The sequence below is a fragment of the Pelecanus crispus genome, chromosome 14, assembly GCF_030463565.1.
Source record: "Pelecanus crispus isolate bPelCri1 chromosome 14, bPelCri1.pri, whole genome shotgun sequence".
Lineage (NCBI taxonomy): Eukaryota > Metazoa > Chordata > Aves > Pelecaniformes > Pelecanidae > Pelecanus > Pelecanus crispus.
Genome location: NC_134656.1, coordinates 17,306,963 through 17,333,355, shown reverse-complemented (window position 1 = coordinate 17,333,355; position 26,393 = coordinate 17,306,963). Strand labels below are relative to the sequence as shown.

At 56.3% G+C, this 26,393-nt stretch overlaps 1 protein-coding gene across 1 annotated transcript; it reads left to right on the top strand.

The window, feature by feature from the left end:
• The first annotated feature begins 6,240 nt into the window (after window positions 1–6,240).
• Window positions 6,241–25,195, top strand: LOC104034915 (L3MBTL histone methyl-lysine binding protein 1). Its single transcript, XM_075720962.1, is given in 22 exon segments — window positions 6,241–6,376; window positions 8,582–8,805; window positions 9,598–9,742; window positions 9,892–10,030; window positions 10,693–10,816; window positions 11,452–11,551; window positions 13,695–13,789; window positions 14,427–14,531; window positions 15,411–15,546; window positions 16,054–16,154; window positions 17,198–17,349; window positions 18,362–18,438; window positions 18,879–18,945; window positions 18,947–18,959; window positions 19,533–19,643; window positions 19,928–20,042; window positions 20,297–20,396; window positions 21,335–21,532; window positions 21,848–21,894; window positions 22,842–23,007; window positions 23,853–23,916; window positions 25,003–25,195. Coding segments are annotated over 22 exon segments (2,550 nt in total). The 3' UTR covers window positions 25,138–25,195.
• The last annotated feature ends 1,198 nt before the right edge of the window (window positions 25,196–26,393 follow it).

Here is a 26,393-nt window from a genome sequence, read left to right as displayed (position 1 = left end):
TGCTTTCCCAAGGGATCCTCGCTGGGACACGGAGAAGTTGGAAGGCGCTGCCAGGGCGGAGGCTTGACCGCGCTCCTTCTGGTGTTTCTCGAACGCCGCGTGAGCGATGCTCACGCGGCGTTCGAGAAACACCAGAAGGAGCTGCCCCGGAGCCTGGCGCTGACGGGGCTGCAGCCCTCGAAGGGCTCCTGCAGCGTGGAAGGCGTCAGTCCAGGCTAGCAGGGCGCAGGGCAACTGGCCCAGGCTATGGCGAGGATGCTCCACAGGGTCTAGGACAGGTTCTGGATTTCTTTCGTTACTAATTAGAAAAGCAGGTAAAAGACCGGCCATCTCGCGGTATTTCGGGACAGCGTATCGGTCCTCTTCGGATGTTTCCGCCTGCTTCCAAGCGTACTTGCGGAAAACCACCCCGCCTCGTGCCCTAACAGCGTCCCGGTGCTGTCGGGAGGCCGTGGCCATCCGTGGTGGGATGCGGGCCGTCCCCTTTGTGCCTCTCTCGGCGGTGGCTGGAGCTCTGCGCCCCGCCGGAGCTGCCCGGGCTTCGGGCTGCCTGCTGGCCTCGGCGTTGGGCCGGGATGGCGTCACCTTGAGCGCTTCGGGGTGGCACACGAGATCACCGGTAGCTGCTCATTCTCCCCACCTGTGGGTCTGAGGGGATCCACGGGCCCAAGAGCTGGTCCTGGTGGCAGTGACGCTCCTGGGGACAGCAGGTGACACCCAGCCCGAGTGTCTCTGCTTTGCTAGCAGTGTCTGAACCAAAAGCTGAAGGCAGCTTGTTGCTCCCTTGCTCTTCTCCCTCCGATCTCTACCTTCGCAGAATCTATCCGCTATTTGGAAACGTGCAACGCGAACAGCCTTTACTGCACGGAAGGACATTTAATCCTGTTTTGAGATGCTGATAAATGCCACGGTCCATTCCAAACCTCGCCCCATTGCTGCAGCAGAACCTGGGAGGACTCTGGCCCCTGGCTTGTCCCAGAGGAGGCATTGCCTCCTGGGTTTAAAGCACCAGTCAGGTTTGGAAGGGAAGAGGGGTGTGTGTTTGCCTTTCACTGCTGGGCCACCCGCCTGTGCAAAGGGTGTTACTGAGTGTGCTCCTGCGTGTATATGGGGCAAACAGTTTCTGCGGGGCCGTTAGTCTCTTAAGCGCCTGCCCTGGGCAGTGCCAGAAGACGGGAAGATCCAAGGGAGCAGCTCCCAGAACACCGTGTCTCGGCAGTGCTCCGGTGTACCACTTGCAGTTTTAGCGTGATCCCAGCTGGTGCTTTTTCTTAAAGGCTCAGTTTTGCCACTGGAGGTAATTAATAACCCGTACCTCAGCTGTTGTTGAGGATGAGGAAGTTCTGTGTTCTGGCTGAGGAAATTCCTGAAAAAATAATTCATAGAGCCACAGGCTGGTTGTGGTTGGAAGGGACCTCCAGAGGTCACCTTGTCCAGCCCCCTGCTCCATCAGGGCCACCCAGAGCCAGCTGCCTGGGACCGTGCCAAGGCGGCTTTTGAGTATCTCCACGGGTGGAGACTCTACCATCCCCTGAGCAACCTGTGCCAGGGCTCGGGCACCCTGACAGTGGAAAAGTGTTTCCCGATGTTCCGAGGGACCCTCCCGTGTTCTAGTTTGTGCCCACGGCCTCTGGTCCTGTCCCTGGGCCCCACTGAGAAGAGCCTGGCTCCGTCCTCTCCGCGCCCTCCCTCCAGGTATTTACACACCCGATGCGATCCCCCCGAGCCTGCTCTGACGCTCCTCCGAATGCAGCCCACGGCACCGTTCGCCGCCTTTGCCGCAAGAGCACATTGCCGGCTCCTGGTCAGCCTGGTGGGCACCGGGACCCCCAGGGCCATTCCTGCCAAGCTTCAGCTTTCCGGCTGGGCGGCCCCCAGCGTATACCAGTCCAGATTTCAGGAATATTTAAAAATCTGAGAAGCTGATAAACATGTTAATATTGTTTGAAATACAGTTGTTTTAAGCCAATTTTGTGATGAAAAGAAACACATATTTTGACCAGACTGTGCTTTACAAAGTGCTGACGGGGCTGTGCAGCGTCTCTGCGCTGGGAGCTGCTTTCCTCTATGCTCCTCTATGGCCTGTTGCACGCAGCATATCCCTCCTCTTCCCAAACAGCGGATCGTTCCCTGGCTTTTCCGTGGTTTTGCGAGAGGGTGGGTGTGAGACTGTGGCAGAGTTGGAGGCTCGTGTGTATAGCAGCCGTAGAAATGCTTGCTTTCCAAGCCCCTGTGTCTCTGGTCTGCGGTGCTGCTGTGCCAACACCCAACATTTCTTGTTTGATGAGCTAGAAACTTTGCGAGCAGCAGAACCGGCGAAGCCTGGTTGCCTTAAAACGTGTGTTTTGTGGCCGGTTTCCTCTGCACGCATGAATCTGTGTGCACGGATCAGCTGTCCCCAGCCGCTCTCCGGTGCTCGGGAAGTTCAGCCCGCGCTCCGCGCTGACGCCCTGCCCTGCGAGGTGAGGGGCAACGCGAGACCCCGTTCTCTGTGCCGATGCTTGGTTTCCCAAACTTGAAGGTTTTACTCTGATAGAGACCACTCTTACAGAGACACCTGATCTTGCTGTCAAAACTGGTTGAAATAGGCTGGTGGGGTCTGACTGCAGACAGATGGCCGTATGCGCGTACGTACTCGTACGTGGAGAACGTGATTGCAAGAACTGCTTTACTGGAGCAAAGCAGGCCAAGAAAGAGAGCGCTTCTGGATGAAAGTTGTCTTGAAAAATTCCTCCTTCCAGCCAGCATGTTGTGGTGGTCTCTGGAGGGACCACAGGTCAGCGTGTACGTGTGGCCAGGGCTTCCTAGGGTGGCTTTTCTCCTTTCTGGCTTCTCCGGGGTGGGAGTCTGAGGCCCTTGGCTGTCCCTCAGCAGAGGAGAGGAGCGGCTGTGCAGAGTTTTAGGTCCCTGTGGACCTCAAGGGAAGACTGAATGGCAGGTTTGTTGGGGAGTGGGGCTGACCTACACCCTCCGTAAGACATACGGAGTTACGCTCAGTACCAGGAAAAATGGAGAACTCGGGGCCTCACTGATAAGTCCAAAGTAGCTTTCACCTCTCCAACTGCTTGCTGTTTTAAAATCTGGATGGTGGGATTTTTGAAAGCTGTTAAGTGTTGGCCTAATTCTGGTCCTGTTGGGGAGGGTGGAGTTTTATCAGACGTCACTGCGGCACATGTAGGCCAAAAGCTTTTTAAGATCCCAACTAAATAAAAAAATTTAGAAAATAAATAAACCTTTTATTCATCGTCTAGAGCAGTCACCGGAAAGGGAAAGTGTTAGTTTGTCTTGCTAATTGTTGTGCTAATTTGCAGGAAGGATGGTTTCCATCCTGGGAGGTTTTGAAGACCAGACCGGATAAAGCCCTGAGCAACCTGGTCTGATCCCATAGCTGACCCTGCTGTGAGCAGGAGGTTGGACTGGAGACCTCCTGAGGTTCCTTCCAGCCTGGCCTGAATTATCCGGCAATCCTTAATGGGTCATACCAGGGCTTGCAGGAGACCCCTTGAAGTGATCTCTGGGGTGGCGGTACCTGCCCAGGCTCTGGCTCCGTGTGCTGAAGCAACCAGGCTTGTCTCAGCCGTGGGCATCTTCTCCCTGACGTCTGTCAGAGGTCCTGCTCTCAGGGAGCAGCGTTGTCCAAAGGGATGTGTGCCAGTGCCGTTTTCCTGCTGTGACAGTGATGCTAGGGCAGATCATAGCCGTGGCTGTGCTCCTTTACAGAGATCCTTGTTCTCTTCTCCCCTTTTCCTCGTGTGCTGCTCCTGACCTGAGGTATTTCACAGCAGGTTGGGCTTCCAGGGGTTTTTCTGCCAGGGTTTTGAACGCTCTGAGCTGCAAATAATGTCTCCAATCCTGATTCTCACTCCTCCGGGTTGGGGATGGAGCTCTGCAGCCCGGGTGTTGTGCCATGCCCGCACCCGTCCCACCAGCAAGGCTCCAGAGCGTTGCGAGGCAGTGGTCCAGTGCAGTGCGACTGTTTGTGTGGGGGTTATCTCAGAAATCCTGAGTTAAAAGTTTAACAATGTGCGCTATGGTTGATGTGAGCAGTGTTGGCGGTAAATCATTGTCTAACACCACGGAAGCCCTTGACGGGAGGTGGGAGAGCCCTGGGAGTCGCTGGGTTTCAGCTGTGGCAACGATGTGCTTACAAGTTCACACCAACAGTGTTCTTGCTGCTCATGTGTGGCCTTGGAATAGCTTTGGGCCTGTTTGCCTCCAGGGATCTTAAAAAGAGAGAACAGGGAAAAGGAGAGGCTTGAGACGCCTGTAAGCATAAGGTTTTGTGGTGTCCAGGACCTCAAAGTCTTTGCTTCCCTGTGGGGGAGAGCAGGACACGTGCTGGGGGAGTTGCTTGCAGAATCTGTGCTCCGCATGTGCTCGAAGGGCAGGAGTTGGGGCAAGGTGTTAGCGAAAGGTTTCCGCCAAGAAGAAAGAGGTTGCTTTGGCCAGAGGTGCCGGGGGAAGCACAGACACCGCTGCTGAGGGGCAGATAAGGGGAAGAGGAGAGTGTTTGACATGAGATAATTACTGCTGGTTATTTCCTGTGCAATTATTTGCTATTGTGTTCACATCATAGACTGCTGTACAGGGATGAGTTTGAGCATCACCCAGCTTGGGCACTGGATCTACTTATTTCTCTTCATTTCTAGGCATTTCCAGTCCCGAGTTCTGTTTAAATAAAAAAAAAAAAAAAGCCAACAGCTCACACAAAATGAGGAGTTGTCTTTGAAACGTTTGACCCAAGTGATGAATCAAGGATAAGTATCAGGTTTAAGTGCCTGAGAAAGCGGATAGGTTCCCAGCGGGTATCAGGAAGCACCAAGACAGGTTGGCTGCCAAATTCATTTTGGCTTTCAGTTGGAGTCCGGTGTCCAGCTGAGTTACTCAGTTCCTTTGGTTCTCCTGACGCTTAACAGTGCTTTTCTGACCTTGCACCTGGAGGGCCTTAAAGGTCCGTACCGTCTGTCAGTTGAACATCAGGTATTTCTGATCACAAACCTGGCAGCACTGTAAGAGACAGGAAGAAGTAGATCTTCCCCTAACGTGAGCACACCATCCCACTCTTTACCCTCTGGTTGTAACACCTTTATCTTAATGTCTCAGGTTTTAAAATTCCAGACTCTGTAGGCAAATTCTTGTTTAACCGTGCTTCACTGAAATGATCATCCTGTTTTCCACACGGCTGTCTTCTCTTTCAAATTCAGGTTGCACAAAAGCAACCAAGACATGAGCATGGTCCCTTAGCCCCATAGCAGCGCTGCCTCCATCCCAACAGTAGGTGCTTTGGAGAGGGTGTGGGAAACAGGGCAGATCCAAAATCCTTTCCCAGCTCAGTGTCCTCAGGCTCCAGCAGTCTCTGGGGCACTCGGACCATCATTTTCAGTCGGCATGGAGAGATCCGCCTTCCCTGAAGGAAGCTGGCAGGGCCACTGTGGCCAGGTCCAGCTAGGAGCTCGGGCCACCAGGCAAGGTCTGAGATCAAGCCAGCTGGAGAGCAGCGCTGCTGCAGTGCGGTGTAGACAGCCTGAGGGTGGGCGGACATGGAGCCCTCGGGCCCATGGGTGGGGGTCCCAGGGGAGGCTGGTCAGGGCCAGTAAGGCCCACTAGTGCCCTCAGGGCCCTGACACCTTGCTTACTCCTTGAAGTTCATGGCTAAAGGGGCTGAACATCACCAGTCCTGTGAGAAACTCAGCTGTGTGCAGTGGACTTCGTGTTCTCCCACACCCCCAGTTAACTCCTGTCACTTGTGAAATTCTCTCTTACAGCCAGAGAGAAGACCAAGGGTGACTGCCCAACAGGAGAACTGGAAGGGGAACTTCAGGGGCTTGTCTTCTCCAGGGCAGGATTTGCCAACCCTCGGTCACAGCCTGCATCAGGGTGGTGAAGGCCCCAGTGGGAGCCCGGAGCAGCCATAGTTTGTAGTGGACCTGCTGTGCTCATATCATCTTATGGTGGTGCCAGGTAAGAAAAACCCCTCGGCGTTTGCAGGCTCTGAGCTGGGATCTCGCAACAGGGGCTTTACTGGGTCATGTTGGTACCAGCTGTGACCTTCATGCTGTTCTCTGTTGGGTTCAATGGGCCTTTAATACCTCTTACAGGGGTTTCTGCTGGGAGATGGTGGAAAGGGAGGCACCATCCTCCACAGTCTCTTTCTCACTCCTTTGTCGTGTTTGTACTTGGACCCAACTCAATTTCTTTCTTGCTGTCTTCCAGCGTCTTGCTCTGTGCCCAGGCAAGGTGATGGACAGCAGAGCAGAGATGGAGGTTGTGAGAAGCACGAAGGGGAATGCTGCTGGGGAGGTCAGCGTCCACGTGGTCACCACCGAGAGCACTGTGCAGAGCACCCACCTGCCAACGACTGCCTTCATCATACCAGGTATGCGGAGCTGTCCTCTCTAACTGGTGCCTCCCCAGATACCTCACTCTCCTTCTATATGTGTGCTCCTCCCAAACCTTGGGAGGCACAGCCGTGCTGCTGTTGCCATCTTAGAGGTTCTCTGTGGCTATCCCACATCACTTGGACAATTTGTGGCCGATCAAAACCTCTTGAGTTTTAAACCAAAGTCCTGATGTCTAGGGCCCTGTGCCAGTGCAGTACAGTGTGCTGGGTGCCTGCTCTGCAGGGCGTGTGGGCTCCTGGGTTGCTGCATTGTCATAGAATCATACAATATCTCAGGTTGGAAGGGACCCGTAAAGATCGTCGAGTCCAACTCCCTGCTCCTCGCAGGACTACCTAAAACTAAACCACAAGACTAAGAGCGTCGTCCAGATGCGCCTTGAACTCTGACAGGCTTGGTGCTGTGACCACTTCCCTGGGGAACCTGTTCCAGGGACCGACCACCCTCTGCGTGGAGAACCTTTTCCTAATGTCCAATCTGAACTTCCCCTGACACAGCTGCATTCCATTTCCTCGTGTCCTATCGCTGGTCACCAGAGAGAGGAGATCAGCAGCTCCCCCTCCGCTGCCCCCCTTGAGGAAGGTGTAGACTGCGATGGGGTCACCCCTCAGCCTTCTCCTCTCCAAGCTGAACAAGCCAAGTGACCTCAGCCGCTCCTCGTAAGTCTTGCCCTCGAGACCTTTCACCATCTTGGTCGCCCTGCCCCGGACACGCTCTAACACGTTGATGTCCTTCGTACGTTGAGGCGCCCAAAACCGCACACAGCGCTGGAGACGGGGCCGCGCCAGCGCGGCGTGGAGTGGGGCCATCGCCTCCCTCGACCGGCTCGCTGTGCTGTGCTCGACGCGCCCAGGACACGGCCAGCCCTTTTGGCTGCCAGGGCACGCTGTTGACTCACGCTCAACTTGCCACCAACCCAAACCCCGAGATCTCTTTCCGCGGGGCTGCTCTCCAGCCTCTCGTCCCCCAATTTGTACGTATAACCAGGATCACCCCATCCCAGGTGCAGAATCCGGCACTTGCTCTTGTTAAACTTCATGCGGTTGGTGATTGCCCAGCTCTCTAGTCTATCCAGATCTCTCTGTAAGGCCTCTCTACCCTCCAGGGAGTCCACAGCTCCTCCTAGTTTAGTGTCATCGGCAAACATACTTAACGTACATTCAACCTATGCTTCCAGATCATTTATAAAAACTTTAAAGAGCACTGGCCCTAAAATTGAGCCCTGTGGAACCCCACTGGCGACTGGCCGCCAGCCTGATGTAACCCCATTTACTGTAAGTCTTTGAGCCCAACCCATCTGCCAATTGTTCACCCAACGTATTATGGACTTGTGTAGCTGTGTGCTGGACGTTTTGTCCAGAAGAATACTGTGAGAGACAGTATCAAAAGCTTTGCTAAAATCAAAAAAAACCCACATCTACCGGCTTCCCTTGGTCCACTTGATGGGTGACCTTTTCAAAAAAGGAAATCAAGTTAGTTAAGCAGGACTTTCCCCTCGTGAACCTGTGTTGGCTCTGACCGATGACTGCATTGTCTCTCAAGTGTTTTTCAGTAACTTGCTGAATAATCTTCTCCGTAATTTTACCAGGCACTGAAGTGAGACTGACAGGCCTGTAATTACCAGGGTCGTCCTTCTTACCCTTCTTGAAAATTGGGACAACGATTTTCAGCCCAGCTGACCAGTGTCTTTCAGGAGGTGTGCGAGCAAAGCATGTTATGCTTTGTTAGTATGTGTGTTAGGTGAGATCAGGGGTGTTCTTTAGAAGCGAATCTCCCAATTTTTCCTGCTCCCGGTTCCTCGGTTCCCACTGCAGAGAGGGCCTGGGCTGCACAGTGCGTTCCTTTGAAATGAAACTAAGCTGGAAGACGCAGTCCAGGAGCTCGCCAGCACACTCCTGCCACGTCAGGGCATCCTGGTCATGGGAACAGTCTGAGGTTAGGCTGAAGCAGGAACCCTTGAACGGGGATAGTGTTGGTGCCACTCCCCAGCACAAGCCATTGCCGGCTGCAGATCTTGTTGGGTCACGCTGCCTGCTTGTGGGTGCTTTAGCCCGTGGCACTGAGCCCTCGGCTGGGAGACTGTGTCCTCGCTGTCATTTTGTGCTGCCTTTGAGCCTTGTTTGCATCAGTTAAGTGTTCTGTGTATGCCTCTGGTTGTTTGTTTCCTTTCTTCCCTTCTCAAGCAAATGCCACTACCATCAACCTTCCCACGAGCACCTTAGAAATTCAGCGATTCCCCCGGGAGCCACAGAGAAGCGCAGGGGCCGAGAGGCCAGAGAGGGGAGCAGGGAGTGAGCCCATCACAGCTACTGTCATTCCCCAGATCAGCGGGGTGCAGACCTGCAGCACAGTCCGTGTGCTGGAGTGGAAAGATGGGGTGGCTACTTTGCCTGGGAGTAACCTGCGGGTAAGTGTAGCCCTGGGCCACCGCGTTTGCCCCCCTGGCCACTCCCCGCAGCTGCTTGCCCATGTAAGTGGCAGTCCCCTGGCCCGCGCCAGGCCAGGACCACCAGGATGGGAGGTGGCCCCTGGCAGTGCCCGCACCCCGGCTGGAGGATCCCTCGGCTGTTCCGGCTCTGCGAGGCTCTTCTCGCGCCCCGTCCCTATGGCCCTCCCCTCCTGTGAGCTTAGCAGAGAGAGCCCACACATGGTACCTGCGGGCTGCAGCAGGTCTGCCCTGCACAGGGAGGCAGAGGGATGCTACGTGCTGTGCGGGGCATCTTTCCTTTCCAAGCTGTGCCGTGGAGTTGGCTCTCACCAAACTCCTGCACTCACCCTGGAAACAGTGGCCTTGCGCTCATCAGACAGCGGGTGCCTTTAGGCGTACCCTTCAGTACATGAAATAGCTTGCAAAAAATGCACTGATTTCTCAGCTGCTACTTGGCCTCAGGGCACCGCATTCTCCAGCCATCACCCTGCCCCTCGTGCTGCAGCCAGTGCTGGTCTCGCCCAGGTGCCGGCAGCGTGCTTGCCCCGGCAGGCTCAGCAGCCGGCACAGACTGCAGGGAGGGGCAGCGGGACAGGAGCCTTTGGTGCTGTGCTCGCCTCTGTCATCGGAAGAGCTGTCCTCTTGTTGGATGCACTAGTGACCAGACCGTGTCCCTCTCCTTCTCGGAGCTCACGCACCCACTAGCTGTCAAGTTACATTTCTATCCTCTTTGTTAACTATTTTTCCTTGTTTTTTGGTTCAATGACATAGTTTCGAATAAATGAGTACGGGACACTGAAGGTGGTGAGTGCTGATAAGATGCCTCCAGTGGAAGCTATAAAGGAGGGTCACACAGAAAAAGATGGGGACTCAGAGGTGGCACCCACCAGCAGGGACAATCCTACTGTGGCTCAGGGTAAGGGCACCGTGGGGACACTTCTGGGGTGGTACCGTCGTCCAGCAGGCGCTGCATGGCGTAGGCCCTGAGCAAGGCAAATGTCTCTGCTTCCTGCTCTCCTTCCTGCTGCACCTTCTGCCTCACTGCTCCTCTTCTCTCTGACTCAGATGTGCCGGAGCAGACCAAGCTGCCAACAGCAGAAAGTATGTGCCACTGCGATACCTGTGGCCGGAGACACGTGTCGGACGGAGCCCGGGAAGGCAGGGGCTTCTGCAGCGAGCACTGTCACCAGCAGTTCAAAGAAAGGTAAAGGAGGGGGAGTCTGCTCCATGCAGAGCCATATCCATCTGTCTGTCCGCCCTCCCTCCCCTGGTCCACATGCTCGAGCGAGGGCTGCAAGCGCATCTGTCTCTGGCAGGTGCTGGGGACCCCGCTTGTTTCCCTCTTTCCTGTAGGCAGAGTGCCTGGCTGCAGTGGGGTGGGAGCTGAAAACTTGTCCCAGGGGACAGCAGGGGGCACAGGAGCCAGATTTGTGCCCAATTTGTGGCTGGAGCAGGGCTGCAGCAGGAGCGTGCTGCAGTGGGTGCTTCCAGGCTGAGCAGCAGTGGGAGGCGTGGGTCACAAGGGCATTTCCAGCCCCTCTGCTTACTAATGTGTGACTCTGGGGCTCCTTTTCCAGCATCTCTGTGTGACTCTGATGCAGCTTAGAGCCCTGCTACGGAACTAGATCACTTTTGATCCATCCCTGGGTTCAGGTTTCTGACACCCAGGTGTGTGAGGGTGATTCTGGTCTGTACCCTGGTTCTAACCGCTTGCCAACTTGTGTGCTAAGAGGAGTGCATACATTAGTCAGGAGAGGTGGGAGCGTGCGTGCCTAAGAAACGGGGTGACAGTGATTCTCCACCAGCCGCTCCCTTACCGACGCCCCAGCCATTGCCATGTACCGTACTCGCCCTTCCTCCGTGCAGGTCCGTCATTGTGGAAAACTCCGCCAGCAGCACCAATGCCACTGAAATCCTCAAGCCAGTGAAGAAACGAAAGAGGAAGGATTACCAGAGCCCTTCAGAGGAAGAATATGAATCTGAGCAAATGGTAGGAAGACAGTAGGGAGGGCATGTGTGCGCCCATGCCGGCATCAAGGGTGGGCCATGGGCCACCCCTGTACGCGCTGTGGGTGTGCGCAGTTCTCGTTGGTGCTTTTCAGTGCTGCATCAGCTATATGTCAAAGGGTTAACCTGTTGGCTGTTAATGCCAAAAAGACTCGAATGTGTGGAGCATCAGGGCTTCTAGACACTTGGCTGGCTGTTTGGCGTGCCGAGTGCCTCGGCTTGGGCAGTGCTAGACACGTCCTGATTGGGCTATGGGTGTGGAGCGCTCCCAACTGCTCTCTTGAGTCTAGGCCACCCGAGTAAGTGTTGAAGTAAGAGAGTGTCTGTCTGCGTGGGGTGTATCCTGGGGAAGGGATAAGGAAGCTCTGCTTGCCAGCCCTGGCTGTAGCAGATCCGCTCCAGGTGTGATTGCCACCACTCAGCACCAAAATCCCCCTCGGGCTCCCATCGTCAGAGCCTCTTGGCTGCCCATTTCTGGGCCAAGCATCAGTCAAATCGTGGACGTTGCGGAGGCACAGTATGGCCCTTGGCACTGGTGTGAGGGTACAACACACAGCATAAACCTCTGTGCAGAGCTCCAACGCAAAGGGTTTCTGTTTTGTCTGCTCTCATGCCTAGGAGGAAAAGCAGGAAGAGAGGAAAAGCTCTGCGGGAGACTCTGCTATCAGCAATCTGGAGGCTGATGCGTGGAATGGGAGCCAGCACGGTATGGAGGGCCGGGCAGGCGGTGGGGTGCTCACCTGACGTGGCCATGGGGTCCCGCTGCAGGGCTGGGCCAGCATTTTGGTGCTCCAGCAGAGTCAAACACCCAGCGCAATGCGCTGGTACATGTTCCTGAAGGCTTGTAAGCTCCTCTGCTTGCTTGATCCTGCTCTCTCTGTCTTTTTCCATTTCTCTCCTTTCCTCTCTTTTTCTCTCCATGGAAAGGGTGCACCCTTACAGATACGGCTGTGTCTTCTTCAGGCATCACGCTGTACTGTACAGTGCTTTCTCGTCCCTCCCCTTGGGAGCTGCATTTATTACTTGCTCGTGGACACCGTGTTTGCTCCGAGAGGCACTATCCTGAGCAATAACGTGACTCTGTGCCACGTCTGGCTTTGCCCTCCCTTTTGGACGGTCTTACGGGGAACTTCCCTCATGTGATCGGGAGCTCACAAGTTTGGGAGCTGCTCCCGTAGGTCTGGTGCCGCTGAAGCTGGGTGATTTGGGGTTGTCTCACCTCGTGGGGATCTGTTCCTGGACCGTATCAGAGGAGATCTCAAATGCAGAGCTGTTGACACAGAGGGAAAAGAGACGAGCTGAGGGATGCAGTGTTTGCTTGTTTGGTTTTTTCCCTGCAGTGCGATGGGGGCGAGGGGGAAGGAAGGCTTGGGAAAATACTGAAAATAAACATTTATGGGAAACCTTTTGTCTTTGAATAGTGAAAGGTCATACTCAAAGTCATTTTAAAATTAATCTGTTCCAGCTTTGTACTCCTCTCCATAGCCAAATGTAGGGACAGCAGCAGGGGCCAGATGTTGTTAACCCCTGATGTTACACTGAGTTAACCACTATTAAAAAGGGATCTCGTACTCGCTTGCCAGGTCCTTTTCTCTACAGTCTGAGCCCTGAGCATGTAACTTTCCCTGCTGTATCAAGTAAGCAGCGCTGAGCCTTGTTATTTCAGCATTTTATCTTCACTTAATTTAGAAGTACATCAGCAAATAAAATACACACCCGGGTGCTTCAGTGTAGTAGAGTTGGTGTACGCTCTATCTCCAGGTGTATTTGTCATTCTCCAGAAGTGCAGAGCTTGTACTTAGGGATTCCCCAAACATGCCTGCCACTTTTTTCTATGTCCTAAAGAATAACAAAGGTGTTTGTCACTCTTAAGTGTTAGCAAAGCATCTAGGTTAGTAACCTTGCTAATTTCTTCCACAAGTTCCTACTTTTTCCATCTCCACTTCCCCTAAGCCCAAGGGAGGAAGGAGCTGGTCTGGTTTTCCCCTGCATTTCTGGCCTGCCCTACCCAAGGCTGCCTGCCACGGCTGACCTGTAGGTGTGAATTACTCGGTGCTGGACTCAGCGCGCAGCACTCCTGGAATCCCTTCAGGCGCTACGAAGCAGGGAGAGAGAGTGGCTGGAGAGCAAGAGAGTTGAGTTGTGTCTCATGTGTCGTGGGCAAGGCCTTTGTGGCCTTCCCAAAGGGGTCACAGGCATGAAGGATCACCTCCCTGCCTATGAAGAGACGATGCTCTCTTCTTTTCATGAGTACCATAAGGGTAACTGCATCTCTAGGGCATCAGGGTGGCCCTGGTGTGCCAAGGGCGGCTCAGGTTGTCTCAGAGCAGAGGATAGCAGAGCTGCTGCCTCTGGAGCGGCGGCGGGAGGTGAGCCCGCTGCTGGTTTGACTGGCCGGGGAGCCCCTTGCAGCTGGGAGTGCTTCCCAGACCTCTGGATGGATCCTGCTGGCTGTCCCAAATCCATCAGTGCTGTGGCCATTTCGGATGTACTGGCTGGAGGAGGACTGGTTGCAGAGGTGTCCTGATGCTTTGCACGGGATGGGCTGTCCCTCAGGCTCCTTAGGTGCCTTGCTAGAGCACTGTACAGCGGCAAGAGGACATTTGGGTCATGGGGACCCATGTGAGAGGGGGCCTCTTGGCTCCGTCCCTCCTCGGACAGCTGGCCAGGTTTGCTGGAGAAGGGGCTGTGGTAGGATGGTGCTGAGCTTTGCAGGAACGCAGGACTGTGCATGAGAGGAGGAAGTGGCCCCAGCGGGACGGGTGCGCTCGCCTGCCCTCCGCGCTGCGCCGAGGCAGGCAGGGACGGAGGCTGGAGCGGACCCTCAGCAGCGCCTCTTGTGTGTGCGTTTGTGCTGCGCTCAGGTGCCAGTGAGGAGAAGAAAGAAGGCTGGTCTTGGGCGTCCTACTTGGAGGAGCAGAAAGCTGTCGCTGCCCCTTTAGATCTCTTCCAGGATGTGAGTTGGGATTTTCCTGTCGTTTCCCCTCTTTCATCTTCTCTTTTCTTTCCCTGTTTTTTTCCCACCCCTTCTCCTTCTCCTCTCTTCCTTGCTTCCCTATTTTGCGGGACTCTGAGCAATAAGCAAGCTCCCATCTTCACCTGGAGGTGACCAGTCAGCCTCCAGTTTTGATTTGCCCCAAGTTACACTCCCCAGAAGGGTGCTGTCCCCCATCCCAAGCACCCCGCATTTGCCTAGGACACCTCTGTGGCTCTGGCAGGGTGGTGGAGCCTTTCCAGCCCTTCCTCGAAGCCAGCTGTGGGCTCTCCTGAGGCCACGTTGCCGCGCTGCACCCCTGCTCCCAGGCGTCTGACTGCCAGGGTGCAAGAGGAGCCGGGCCCATGCCCCACTCTCCCCGGCTGCGGCTGTTAGCCCAGGGACACCCTGCCCTGCCAGTAGCAAGCGATGCAAACCCACAAGGAGGTGGAAGAATGTTTTTCTACGGGAAAAGGATTAAAATTTGGATGACAGCATAACCTGTGGCCCAATCTCCTGGTCCCAGCAGCTCCCATTGCCTGCTGGTTGCTCCTTGGGATGGTTCTAGACCCAACTACCTGTGTCATTTTTTACATTATAGTTTAATTTTTCTTTCCAGTACCAAGTAGCTTCCCAGCACAAGAATGGCTTTAAAGTGGGGATGAAGCTGGAGGGGATCGATCCGCAGCACCCGTCTATGTACTTTATCCTGACAGTGGCCGAGGTAAGGCGCCTCCGGATCCCATGTTCCTTGGTTCCTCCTCGCGCTTGCGCGCCAGGGGGCTCTGTGGGAGGGGAGGTGCTGCCGGCTGGCCCGTGGAGGAGACTTTGGGCCCTTGCCTGCATGTCACTGCATGAGATGAGCCGGCGCTTCAGCACCTCGGTCAAGCAGACGGGGAGTTTCCTTCCAGTTCGGGGGGCAGGAGACAGTGCTGTGGAGCGGCTGTCATGCCCCAGCCTGGTTGGTCTCTCCACCACCCTGACACAGCAGGGCCATGGCGGGAGAGACTGTGGTGATGGCAACAGCTTCTTATCTTTGAGCTGATGCCCCTCAGGCAGGTCTGAGCCCTTGAGATGGAGGGTGTGGAGGCACCCCATTGCTCTTCCTTGTGTCCGCGGAGACCCTCTGTCTGTGGGGCTCTCTGCTCAGCCACGTGGCAGCCGAAGCAGCCTCGCCTCGCAGTGCTCCCCAGGCAGCCACGGAGATCAGCCATACAACAGTGGCTGCTGTTCTTGCTGCTGGAGAGGTTTCACCAAAGCGGCATGGCATTTAGCCAAAATCCCTGCGCCAGCATCTCCTCCGGGTGCAGAAGAGGGAATCCTTGCACTTGCGGGACCCAGCAAGGTGCCCCACCATGGCATCTCACGCACCAGGCTGAACCTCCTGTCTTAGGGCTGGCTTGTGGTAGCCTTACACTTACCTTGTTCTGTGCTGGGCACCTTTTGGGACTCGCATGTGCCTCCTAATTTGGGCACTGGCCTATGATTGACTCTTGGCTCCCCTAAGGGGTCGTGCATGGGAGGGGAGGCGCATGCGATGCTCAGCCAGGGAGAGCAGGAGGTTTCCATGGTCCTTCCCCTTTCCTGCCCTCCCTGCTGGTAGGTGTGCGGTTACCGGATGCGCCTCCACTTTGACGGCTACTCGGAGTGCCATGATTTCTGGCTGAATGCTGACTCCCCCGACATCCACCCCGCTGGCTGGTTTGAGGAGACGGGGCACAAACTCCAGCCCCCGAAAGGTAAGGAGTTAGCAAGTCTCAGTTGGTGGGTCCTGTTGAAGGAGGGGGACGAGTAGTGGGCCCCCAGATGTAGAGCTGGAGATGGGGACAGGGTGGCTCCATGGGGCCCAGGAGGGGATGCTGCCGTGCTGTTGGGGTTCCACAGGACAACCTTTCAGGCACCCATCACACTAAAGATCTCTGCTCACTCCCATTTTGGGGCAAAGCCCTGTCACCCTGGCTATCCCAGTGCCAGGCTGGAGCCAGCAGCTGTGCCCCAGGGCAGGTGGGACCAATGCTTTCTGGGCAGGAGCTGAGCTCTGGATTTCCACTCCACTGCTAACGTTTCCTAGCACCCCTTCAAAATCAGCCATTGGGCCTTTGAGTTTCCCAGGGCTGCTGTGGACCCCGTCCTCCCACAGCAGGACACGCCTGGCAGGGTGAGGGCTGGTCGGGGCTGGTTGGGCTCAGCCTCACGACCTCCTGGCTGCTCCGTGTGAACTTGCTGCTCTCATTTTTCTTCCTGAGGGGTTGTAGGTTATAAGGAAGAAGAATTCAGCTGGACAAACTACCTGAAGATAACAAAGGCTCAGGCAGCTCCTAAGCACCTCTTCATGGTCCGAAACACTGTGAGTAGCAGCTTCTCCTTCCTACCAGAGCCTGCAGGTTCAGGTGGGACTTCTTCCCCTCCAGCTGAGCAGAATGCCTCCGCTGGTGCTGGGCTTTTCTCTGTCCGCCCCACATTTCTCAAGCCCACAGTGCAGAGGGCCAGGAGAGTGTACTGCTGGCATTGCTTAATGAGGTGTGGCACGCTTTGCTGATGAGGATCTGTAGCTTGGACGCTAGTTTGGTGTCCCCAGAATTGGCGTTGGTCTGATTCACTGTTTCATACAGGTCTGTCTTATGGACAGTTGAATCTGTTGCAAAAGTACTGGTGAGAAGAAGTAACCACTATTCCCAACAATTATTTTGCCAAAACCCCTCAGTTAACGTTTCATAAGTATAATTCTTTTGTCTCTGTCTCCGAAGACACAAAATCTTCATTGTTTCTGTCTCTGCCTTTGTTTTTCATATGGCAGCTTGGGTAAGGAAAATGGGAGTATAGCAGAGTGCAAAATGCACATGGTTTCTTTGTCAGCTGCAGAGGAAACTCAACCTACTGATAAATCAGCCTCCCCGAGTTATTTATTGTGTCTAAACCCTCCTGTTCATTGCTGCAACAATCCCACTAGCGTGTGTGATGCAGCGTTTTGCACAGATTTTGGATCCAAGAAATAAAGGCAAGGTAGGGTGAAGGGCCCCATCCCAGCTCCTCCTGCCAAGCCTAGGGCATTGGTTGCTGCTAACGCTGGAGGAGCAAAGGTTTGGTGACCGCAAACAAGTGTTTTGTGACACAATCTGAATCAGTGTAAGTTGGAGGCTGTTTTTCTCTTGGAGGTTACTGCTTGTAGAAGATCCTGAGGGTCTGAAGATTTCTTTTCTTCTTTCTTTGTGTGGCCAAGCTCTTACCCCCACTGCCCTTCTGGGATCCTAAGTGGTCCTGGGCCTGCCTGGAGGCCAGGGAGGGTTTTGGGAGGCTTTGGGCAGGTGCCTCCTTGCAGCAGGCAAGGGAAGTGGTGAGGAGGGCGCTGGGACTGTGGCTCCAAAAGAACCTGCCCCTCTCTCCTTCCAGCACGAGGCTTCCCCGGGCTTCGAGGTGGGCATGAAGCTCGAAGCTGTGGACCGCATGAACCCTTCCCTGATCTGTGTTGCCACAGTGACTGACGCGGTGGACAATCGCTTTTTGGTGCACTTTGATAACTGGGATGATACTTATGACTACTGGTGAGTTCACAGAGGCTCCTGGGGTGCCAGTGCTGGGGAGACACCCTGCCACGGCATCAGCAAGATGATGGGGTGCTCGGGAAAGTGTGGGACGATGCCAGCACCCTGCTGCAGACAGGCCACCGGTGGGCCAGTGAGGCAGAGGGTCACCCCCCTGTGCTGGGGGGCAAACCTTTTCCTCTTCCGTGTCGCCTCCTGGGACGTTGCCATGGCCCTGTAGTTAACGTGGGGCAAAGACAGGCGTGATCGCGTGCTGTGGGCTTGCCCCGAAACCCACATGGGAGACGGGGCCACCTGCAATGCAGAGACTGACGGCCTGATCTTAAAAGGAGCTCCCGTGTCTGTCGGCAGGGGATTGTGGCCGGGGCACGGAGGTGTCCCAGTTGAGGCTGGTTAAGGCCATTTTAACTAATGGCCGGATAGCACAATCGGGGTCCTGAGAGCAGCTCTGTTTCCTTTGTGGCTGGAGCCCTCTGACCTTCTCTTCCTCCTCTCCCTGAGGAGCTGTGGGGCTGCAGTGGTTTCTGTCCCCAGCTGCTCCTCACTTGCTGGTGCTGGGCAGCTCCCTGCTCTGTCCCAGGGCGGAGCAGCAGCACCTGAGCGTGCTGTGACCTACCGGGAGCCGTGACCAGGACGTGAGCCCCCCCGACTGCTCAGGTCTCACCGCTCTGAGCTCTGAAAGGCACAGCCTGCCTCCCTGCTTGCAGCAAAGGGTTGCTGTTCCCTGGGCAGCTCTGCGGCAGGGCTTGCACCCGGGGCGTGTTCGTCTCCTGCCCCTCTGAGCTGGAGTCCCCCTGCTCTAGCCCGTGCCTTGCCAGGGCCCGCGGTTCCCTGGGTGGCTCAGGGACAAGGGTGCTGTCCAAGACCTCGGCTTCTGCAGGGGCTTTTGCTGGTGCTGCAGGCCTGGGGGGTGCCGCTGAGCGGCCTGCCCTGGGCCCCTGCAGCCTGCGCTGTCTGGCGGTGATGAGCTGGATATCTTGGCCCTGCCTAAGCGTTTGGGTGTGTTTTCTAGGTGCGACCCCAGCAGTCCGTACATCCACCCAGTTGGATGGTGTCAGGAGCATGGCAAACCCCTCACACCCCCTCAAGGTGAGTCGGTGGCCTGGGAGCACAGTCTTTGCTGGCACATCCCCTTGGGGACAGGCTTCCCAGGGTGGCATGGGGAGCCTGGGGGCACAAACCCTGCGGCCCTTGCTTGTCTGCAGGGCCGGGCAGTTTCCTTCAGCAGGGCCACAGCCAGGGAGGCAACATGCCTCTGCCGAGGCTCCTGCACACGTGTTCAGGGGGGGCATGGTGGTTGTGTCAGGCTGAGTGGAGACATGAGGAGGACCCAAGCCGTCTGTGCAGATCTTTCTGCTTCCTTGTACCCTGGATTTCATGGTCCATGAGAAAACAGCACTTTTTGATGTCTCTTGGGTTCCCCTGTGCCTGGCACAGACTTGCTTGGTCCTTCAAGGCAGTAGGACGTTCTGGGGTACTTGCTGTCTTTCTGCAGGCGTGTCTCACCTTCTGCGTCTTCCCCCTTCTAGATTATCCTGACCCTGACAACTTCACCTGGGAAAAGTACTTAAAGGAAACTGGAGCATCTGCTGTCCCGGGCCTTTAAAGTGGTGAGTGCCACATCATCTGCTCCACTGTGCCCGGGCAGGAATTTGGGTTTCCTCCGTTGTCAGGTCTGTGCTTTTATGAAAAGTCAAGTGGCGTTCAGTATGCTCCTGCCACAGGCCTGGGGTTCTGACCTACGCTCAAGGTTCAGAAGTCAGGGCTATCCTGGGCAAATAGTTCAAAACTGGGAAAAATGGGAAGTATGACCACCCCCTCAGGTAGACAGGAGCTGGGTGATGGGAAATTGTTTAGGCTTGCTTGATAGTTGTTGTCTCCGACTGCAGCAACAGCAGCTGTGTCCCGCCAAGTGTGGCTGCAATATAGATCCCCAAAATGTGTCTCTTGGAGACCTTCTTCCCTTGGGCACAGCTTTCCCACCTTGTTAAAACACAGCTTAGATCCGGGAGGCCTGTCCCCACTCTCTCCTGTTGCCACTGAGCTGGGATGGCTCTTACCCGGACAGGCCAGGGCTGGGAGCTGGGCTTGAGGAGCGCACGCTGCTGGGAAAGCTGCCGAGGAGCGCGGGAGCCCGAAGCACGGCCCTGCTCCCCACTGACCTGGGTTCTTCCTGGCCCCAGCGCCCACCCCACGGCTTCCTGGTCAACATGAAGCTGGAGGCAGTGGACAGGAGGACTCCTTCCTTCATCCGAGTAGCCAGTGTGGAGGATGTGGAAGACCACAGGATAAAGGTGGGTGCTGGAGTCTCGGTGCTGAGCCCGCATCCAGGCACTGTGCTGGCTCGCTCCTGCCCTTCTCAACTCGCTGCCAGTTCCCGTGGCAAAGTGTGCGGAGGTCTGTGGAAGCAAACAGTGCGGAGGGTGGCAGGTCCCAGTGCCTGGCTCCAGGAGCGGAGGAGAGCCTTGTGCTGCAGTTCAGCTCTGCCCTGCTGCTTGCTGTCGGCTTGGAGGGCTCCAGAGCTCCTCAGGGAGGTGCCCTGAGGTCTGAAGGGTGACCTCTCTACTTGTCTCCGCAGATCCATTTTGATGGCTGGAGCCACGTCTATGATTTCTGGATTGATGCGGATCATCCGGACATCCACCCCATAGGCTGGTGCTCAAAAACTGGACACCCACTGCAGCCTCCTCTCAGTGAGTCCTGCGCCAGGGTCAGTCCCTCATACAGGGCCCATGCGTGCCAGATCCCCGCTGTCACCGCCACCTGCCCATGCACAGAAATGGGAGGGCAGGTGCTGGCCGAGGATGGGCAGGGAGGAAGGGCTGTTCCGTGGAGTTATCAGTTGGAAAAGTCCTCCCTGTTTGGTGCAGGCAGAGAGCCCAGAGCCCTGGCTCTGCCTGGGGCTGCAGCCGTGGCAGTCTCTCTCCTGTTTCTCCTCCTGGTCTAGGGCCAAAGGAACCGGCCTCCTCTGCCCACGGAGGCTGCCCAACCCTGGGCTGCAAGAGCATCCCTCACACCAAGAGCTCCAAGTACAGCTTTCACCACAGGTGAGCTCCCCAGCACGGCTCAGAGGGGCACAGCTTCCCTGCCAGCCCTTCCTCCGCTCCTCCTGCCACCCCACCAGCAACCAGCCCTTCCCTGCGCCCACCCCACACCTGGCTCTGCCCCCCACTTAGGGGCAGCCCTTGCCCTCCCCGGGCCAGGCCCCAAGGCAGCCCAGAGCCCGTGGCCAGTGTAACTCCTGCCAGCTCCTACTCTGTGCCTGTCCTGCAGCATCCAGAGCCCCTGGTGTGCCCTACGTGCCCATCTACCTGTGAGGACATATGGGCTATGTAGGGGACGGTGCCTCTCAGGTGCTCTTTACTGATACCAGCTGTGAGGACGATGTTCCTCCCCTCATAGGTGCCTTTCACTGTGAGGTTGTGAGCTGGGAAGTCCTGAGAAGGAACAGTGCATCTGCCTCAGCTCAGTCAGTCGCTTGCGTGACCTTTTCCAGGGGAAACCGGGCACGGTGTAGGGCCGACCCCAGTGCGGCAGGCTGGCGTCAAGAGGAGCGAGTATGGTGGAACGTCCTTAAGGATGGGGAAGGCAGATCTGGCTCCCAGGGGTTTCTCTCTACTGGCCACACTCGTGACACTTGCTTCCTCCTCACTCTGAGACCAGCCTGGATGCCTGTGGGGGCAAGGAAGGGAAGGTGGAGACTCTGTGAACCCCAGTGACCGGCTTGATCAGCGCTGTGCTGACTTGCACAGGGTTGCTGTGACAGCAGGGGGTGAGATGGGTGTTTGTACGTGGAGGGACTGGGTGTGCCCTGCCCATGCACCCAGCACCCTTGCCCCGGGAGTTTGTTCAGCACGTCTGTGCTCTGCTTTGCATGGCCAGGGCTACGGCTTCCCATGCTCGGGGGTGGAGGGGTGGCCCTGCTGGCTCACCCTCCATGCTGCCCTGAGCTGGGTCCAACGATTGCTTCCCCTCTGTTCTCTAGGAAGTGCCCCACGCCAGGTTGCGACGGGTCAGGACACGTGACGGGGAGATTCACGGCCCATTACTGCCTCTCAGGGTGCCCGCTGGCAGAGAAGAACCAGGGCAGGCTTAAGGCAGACTTGTCTGACACCGAGGCCTCAACTCGCAAGAGGAACCTGATTGGCTTCCCTCAGCGAAAGAAATCTCGGCACCACGGGAGGTAGGGACAAGCCCGGTGAGCCCCGTGCAGCAGTGCAGGGCCCCTGTGCCGTGACTGCCATCCCTGGGAGGGGTGGCCAAGCCGGAGGGGCTCCTTCACCACGGGGGAGCACGGTTGCTGGCAGCTGGCGTTTGTCCTTCCAGCTCTGTTGGGCACCTCTCTTGGGTTTTTTTCCCCATGTTTTGTGTCTTTAGCTGTCAACCCTTTGGGTCAGGGTCCTTGCTCCCACTGCCAAGGCATTGCTCTGCGTGGTGTGGAGGAGGGCCCTCGGGCCAGTCCCAACCCAGTTGGAAATCAGTCTTCCTGTCTCTTTAGAGGGCGACCTCCAAAGTACCGGAAGATCCAGCAGGAAGACTTCCAGAGTAAGTGCTGTCCTCTGCCGCGGTGTCATCGCAGGGGCAAGGCTCGAGGAGCTGGGGTGGTGGCTGTTGGAGGCAGGTCTCCCGTGGCTCGCTCACTCAGACCTCCACAGGTCAGCACCAGTGAGGAGCTTGTGGTCAACTGCCCAAGTTGACCATCTGGCAAGGAACGTCCCTGCCTCTTACCAGAGCTCTGCCAGGTCCCTCGTCATGTCTCCTGGTTTATGTCTGAATCTTTGAGTGCTTTAGGGCAGGGAATTAGGATCTTCTCTCTGTGGCAGTGCATGGCGCTTTGTCCTCTTCAGACAGGGATGCTGTGCCTTCATCCTGTGGCTGCTGTACCCCAAAATATCAGTGTGGTTGTGAAGGGACAAATTATTGCTGCAGTGCAGAGACTGATGCTGAACAGTTTGCTTGGCATTTAGTTCTGACGACTGACATAAGACGATGACTGACATTTGTTCCAGCTAGCGTCCATTTTACCATGGGCTGTCCTGCTGCCTACCCCAGCGCTGGGGGGGAATGAAGAGGATCTCTTCTTGGGAGCCATCCTTGACTCCTTGGAGCAGAGAGGAAGGGAAAAGCTTTGTTAAAAACGTGAACTGAAGGATATGGGATGGCGTTCTGGTGTGAAATTTGACATTGAAATCTAGTTCAGTATAGAAAATGAATGATTGAAGGTGGTGAGAACAAGGCAAAGCTGAGCTTGTCTCTAAACTTCTTCCCCCGCCATCCCCAATCCCACCAAACTGAACACTTGGATACACCGATATCCTGTTAATTCAAGGGACAACCACTAGCTCTTGATAGCTGGACCCATGAGACCGTCTGCTGCCAGCCCTGCGCCCTGCCCTGAACAGGGCCCTCCCCAAGCCTTGTAGGATAGGATGGGATGGGATGGGATGTTCTCGTCCTTCTACCTTGATCACATCTTGCGTTTTTACTGCCAGCTATTTCTTCAGACAATATGCACCAGTCGCTCTTCATGTCCGCCCTGTCTGCCCACCCCGATCGTTCCCTGTCGCTCTGCTGGGAGCAGCACTGCAAACTCCTGCCGGGGGTGGCCGGCATCACAGCAACTACGGTGGCCAAATGGACCATTGATGAGGTAAGATGGTTTTGAAGACCGCATGCTGGCTCCTAACCCACTGGCATGGCTGGGAGCACTCCACCTGGCTGTGCAGCACTGTGGTACGTGCAGCAGGCACGGAGGTGCTTCAGTGGCCACTTCCCTGGGCTAGCGAGAAGGCGGTCTGCTGGACACGCTTGTGGGGCACTGTGCGGACAGCTGCCAGACGTGAGTCCTGATGGCAGCTTCTGGGAAGCACATGCAGAACTACCAGGTTCTCACTTGGCTTGAATGTGACGCTAGCCCAGGAGAGGCAGGTGAATGCAAACAGCAGTCTCTTCATTTAGCATGTTACAGTTTTCCAAAGAAATCAGTTTCATCTTTGCCAAGTTAAAAAATTAAACCATAGACTCTGCAGATGAGAAGTCACTTCCCTGTTTCTCCGAAAAAGAAATCCTTTTCTCTTTCTCAGATTCTTCACTGTCACCTTCATTCACTTTCTTGGGCACCTGCGATGGCCCCTCTTAAGGCCTGGGTAGCTGGAACTCTGGCAGCAGCCCCAGCAGCCAGCCCTGCCCGATTTCCCCAATACCCTCCTGTGTGCCCCTCGCCTGCCCCCGCCCCTCAGTGGGAATCGTCTCACTGTGCTGGAGACGGCTTGTTGGAGATGAAGCTGCTGTAGCATTTCCTACTCTGGGGCTGGAGGAGGCCAGCACCCGTGCCGTGGTCCGCGGGTGATTTCTAGGTGTGGGAGGGTGCTGCAACGGCAGCCTTTGCCCTGACAGCCACATGTTAGCAAAATGCCTCTGTGGAAGTGAGGATGTGGGCTCATGGGGGCTTTCCAGCCAGAAACATTGCTTCTGTCTTGACATTTTTCTCCGTTTATTCCAAGGTCTTTAGCTTTTGTTCAGACTCTGACGGGTTGCGAGGACCAAGCCAAGCTCTTCAAGGATGAGGTGAGAAGGGCTGGAGGAGGAGTGCAGGTGGCCATGGCACAGCTGTTGGCCAGCGGGGGCAGGGAGGAATTGGCCAGTGGCCTTCCTGCAGCGGATTGCTGCTGAACGCCACGAGCACATCCGGCCCCCGGCGGCGATCCCACCCTGCTGCAGCCCCGCTGCATTCGAGCGTGCAGCAGTCTGCCTGTGCAGATACGGTGGCAGGAGGGGAAATGCTGACCCCCAGGAGCTGTGCTGCCCCGTTCTCCTGGCGTGGGCAGGGGAGGAGGCTAGGATGGAGGCATCCATAATAGACCGATGTGCCGCAGCCTTAATAGCACCCATCCCCTCCTGAGGGAAGCTGCTTACTCCTCACCCATTCACCCTTCCCTTCCCTTCCCTTCCTTCCCCCCTTCCCTTCCCTTCCTAATGGCTGGACTTGATGATCTTAAAGGTCTTTTCCAACCCAAACGATTCTATGATTCTATGATTCCCTGCCTGCGTTCTCTCACCAGCACAGCAGTTCGGTGGCATTGCTGTCTGTCAGCCAGATTCATCCTTTTTAGAACCCCTCTGTGGACGGACGCGCAGCGGGGCTGCTTTCTGGCACGCGCAGTACACCCAGGGCAAGGCTGGTCTGGGCACGCTGGGTGCAGCAAGTGTCCAGCTGTCAGTAATGGCTTCTGTGCTTTAAGGGTGCTCAGGCACGCAAAGCTGAGCTGGCAGCGGCCTCCACGCCAGGATCTGGAGCAGGGAACAGACGGGTTTTGCCCAGAGCAGGTTGCCTGCCAGCTGTGTGCTGTGCCCGGCCGGCTGCAGCGTGAGCCCCTGGGGCAGCCCCTGGAAGGGCCTTTCCCCCCTCTCTGCCCTGTTCCAGGCACGTGAGCCCAGCTCTCGCGTATCTGGGGCAGCGTGGGCGTGCTGTGGGTGGCCCCAGCCACCCCACCACCCCCTGCCAGGGAGCAGGGGCTCCCTGGGATCATCTGTGGTGCCCGGCTGAGGGTGAGCGCGACTGTGCACGTCCCCAGGTCGTGCCCGCGCTGGCTGTCCCTAGGAAGTCACAGCCTGAGTTTTCGGTGAGTGCCTTTGTCCTGCTCTCCTCTCCAGATGATCGATGGCGAGGCGTTCCTCTTGCTGACGCAGGCCGACATCGTCAAGATTATGAGTGTCAAGCTGGGCCCGGCACTCAAGATCTACAACGCCATCCTCATGTTCAAGAACGCTGATGACACCTTAAAGTGACTTTTCTTGGCCCGATCGGGACCCTCCCTCAGCACCGGTGCTAGCCAAACTGTCTGGTCAGGACAGAGATTCCCCCCGACTGACCGCAGCTTGTCATGTCCTGCTCATGTCCTCTTGGATGCCGCATCTCCTCTCTCCCCACCAGCCCATCTCCCATCCTCTCCCCTCCACTCCACGCTGCCCTTCTCCTCCAGCGCTGGGTACAGGGCTGACCCCAAGCCTCGGGGGCGGCTGCAGGGCCGGAGGGTGGACGTGGGGACTGGCCTGTCTTAGTGTGACAGCTGCCCCCATGTCCTGCCGTGACCGCACCGATTCGGGGGTGCGTGTTGAGGGACGGGGGGAGCAGTGCGGAGGGTGTAGCAGCTGGGGGCTGACGCCACTACCCGAGTCACCCAGATAAGGGAAGGGACTGACTGCCCGTGTACGTGCTTGCACCCGTTTAAAGGCTGGGTTTGGCTTTGCTCAGTAGCTGAGATTTTTTTTTTTTTTTTTTTTTTCCTCAGTGTGTTCCTCTGGGGGGGTTTGTGCTAACATCGTTTCCAAGGGATGCTCTCAAGGAGCTTCTGCTCACTTTGCCTTTTTCTCTGGATTCTTTTGACTTCCCTTTTTAAGGCCAGATGATGACTTTGCTTTGCCCCTTCACCTCACTGGGAACCGGTGGCCCACCTCTTGCCCCTTCCAGGGAGCAACGTGTCCTGGCTGCTGCTCTGCCCACCGACCAGCCTCCGTGCTTGATTCCTCTTCACTGTCGTGCAGCAGCCCCAGGGCCCCACGGGGTCAGGGCTGGGTGGGTGCAGAACAAGCTCCGTTTGCTCTTGCACTTTCAGGCTGTCTTGGCCAGCACGTCTCTGTGAGAAGGGGTGCTTGGTTAACTTGTTCCCCTTGCAGCAATTAAAAAATCCTCTGCAAAGGAGAGTCGGGCCCTCTTTGGTCCCTGTACTAGGAGCAAGGCCCTTTCTAGAGCGGGGACAGCTGGCAAGGACAAGAAGCATCCATTCCTCCATAGGCAGATCCACGGCTCGCTTCTGAAGGCGTTCCTGAGTTGACTGCCTCGATCCTTCAAGCCGCCGCCTTCCTCTTTTTTGCTCTCGCGAGGCCCCCAGGTTTTGCTGTCTGAAGAGCAGGATCTTCTGCTGTCCCGGGATTCCTTACCTGCAGAGCTAAAAGAAACTGAGCTGGGATTTTTTTGTCTTTTTAATAACGGAGCACCTTTTCAGCAAGGGTGCCGGCACTTTGGGAATGCCTGTGTAACACTG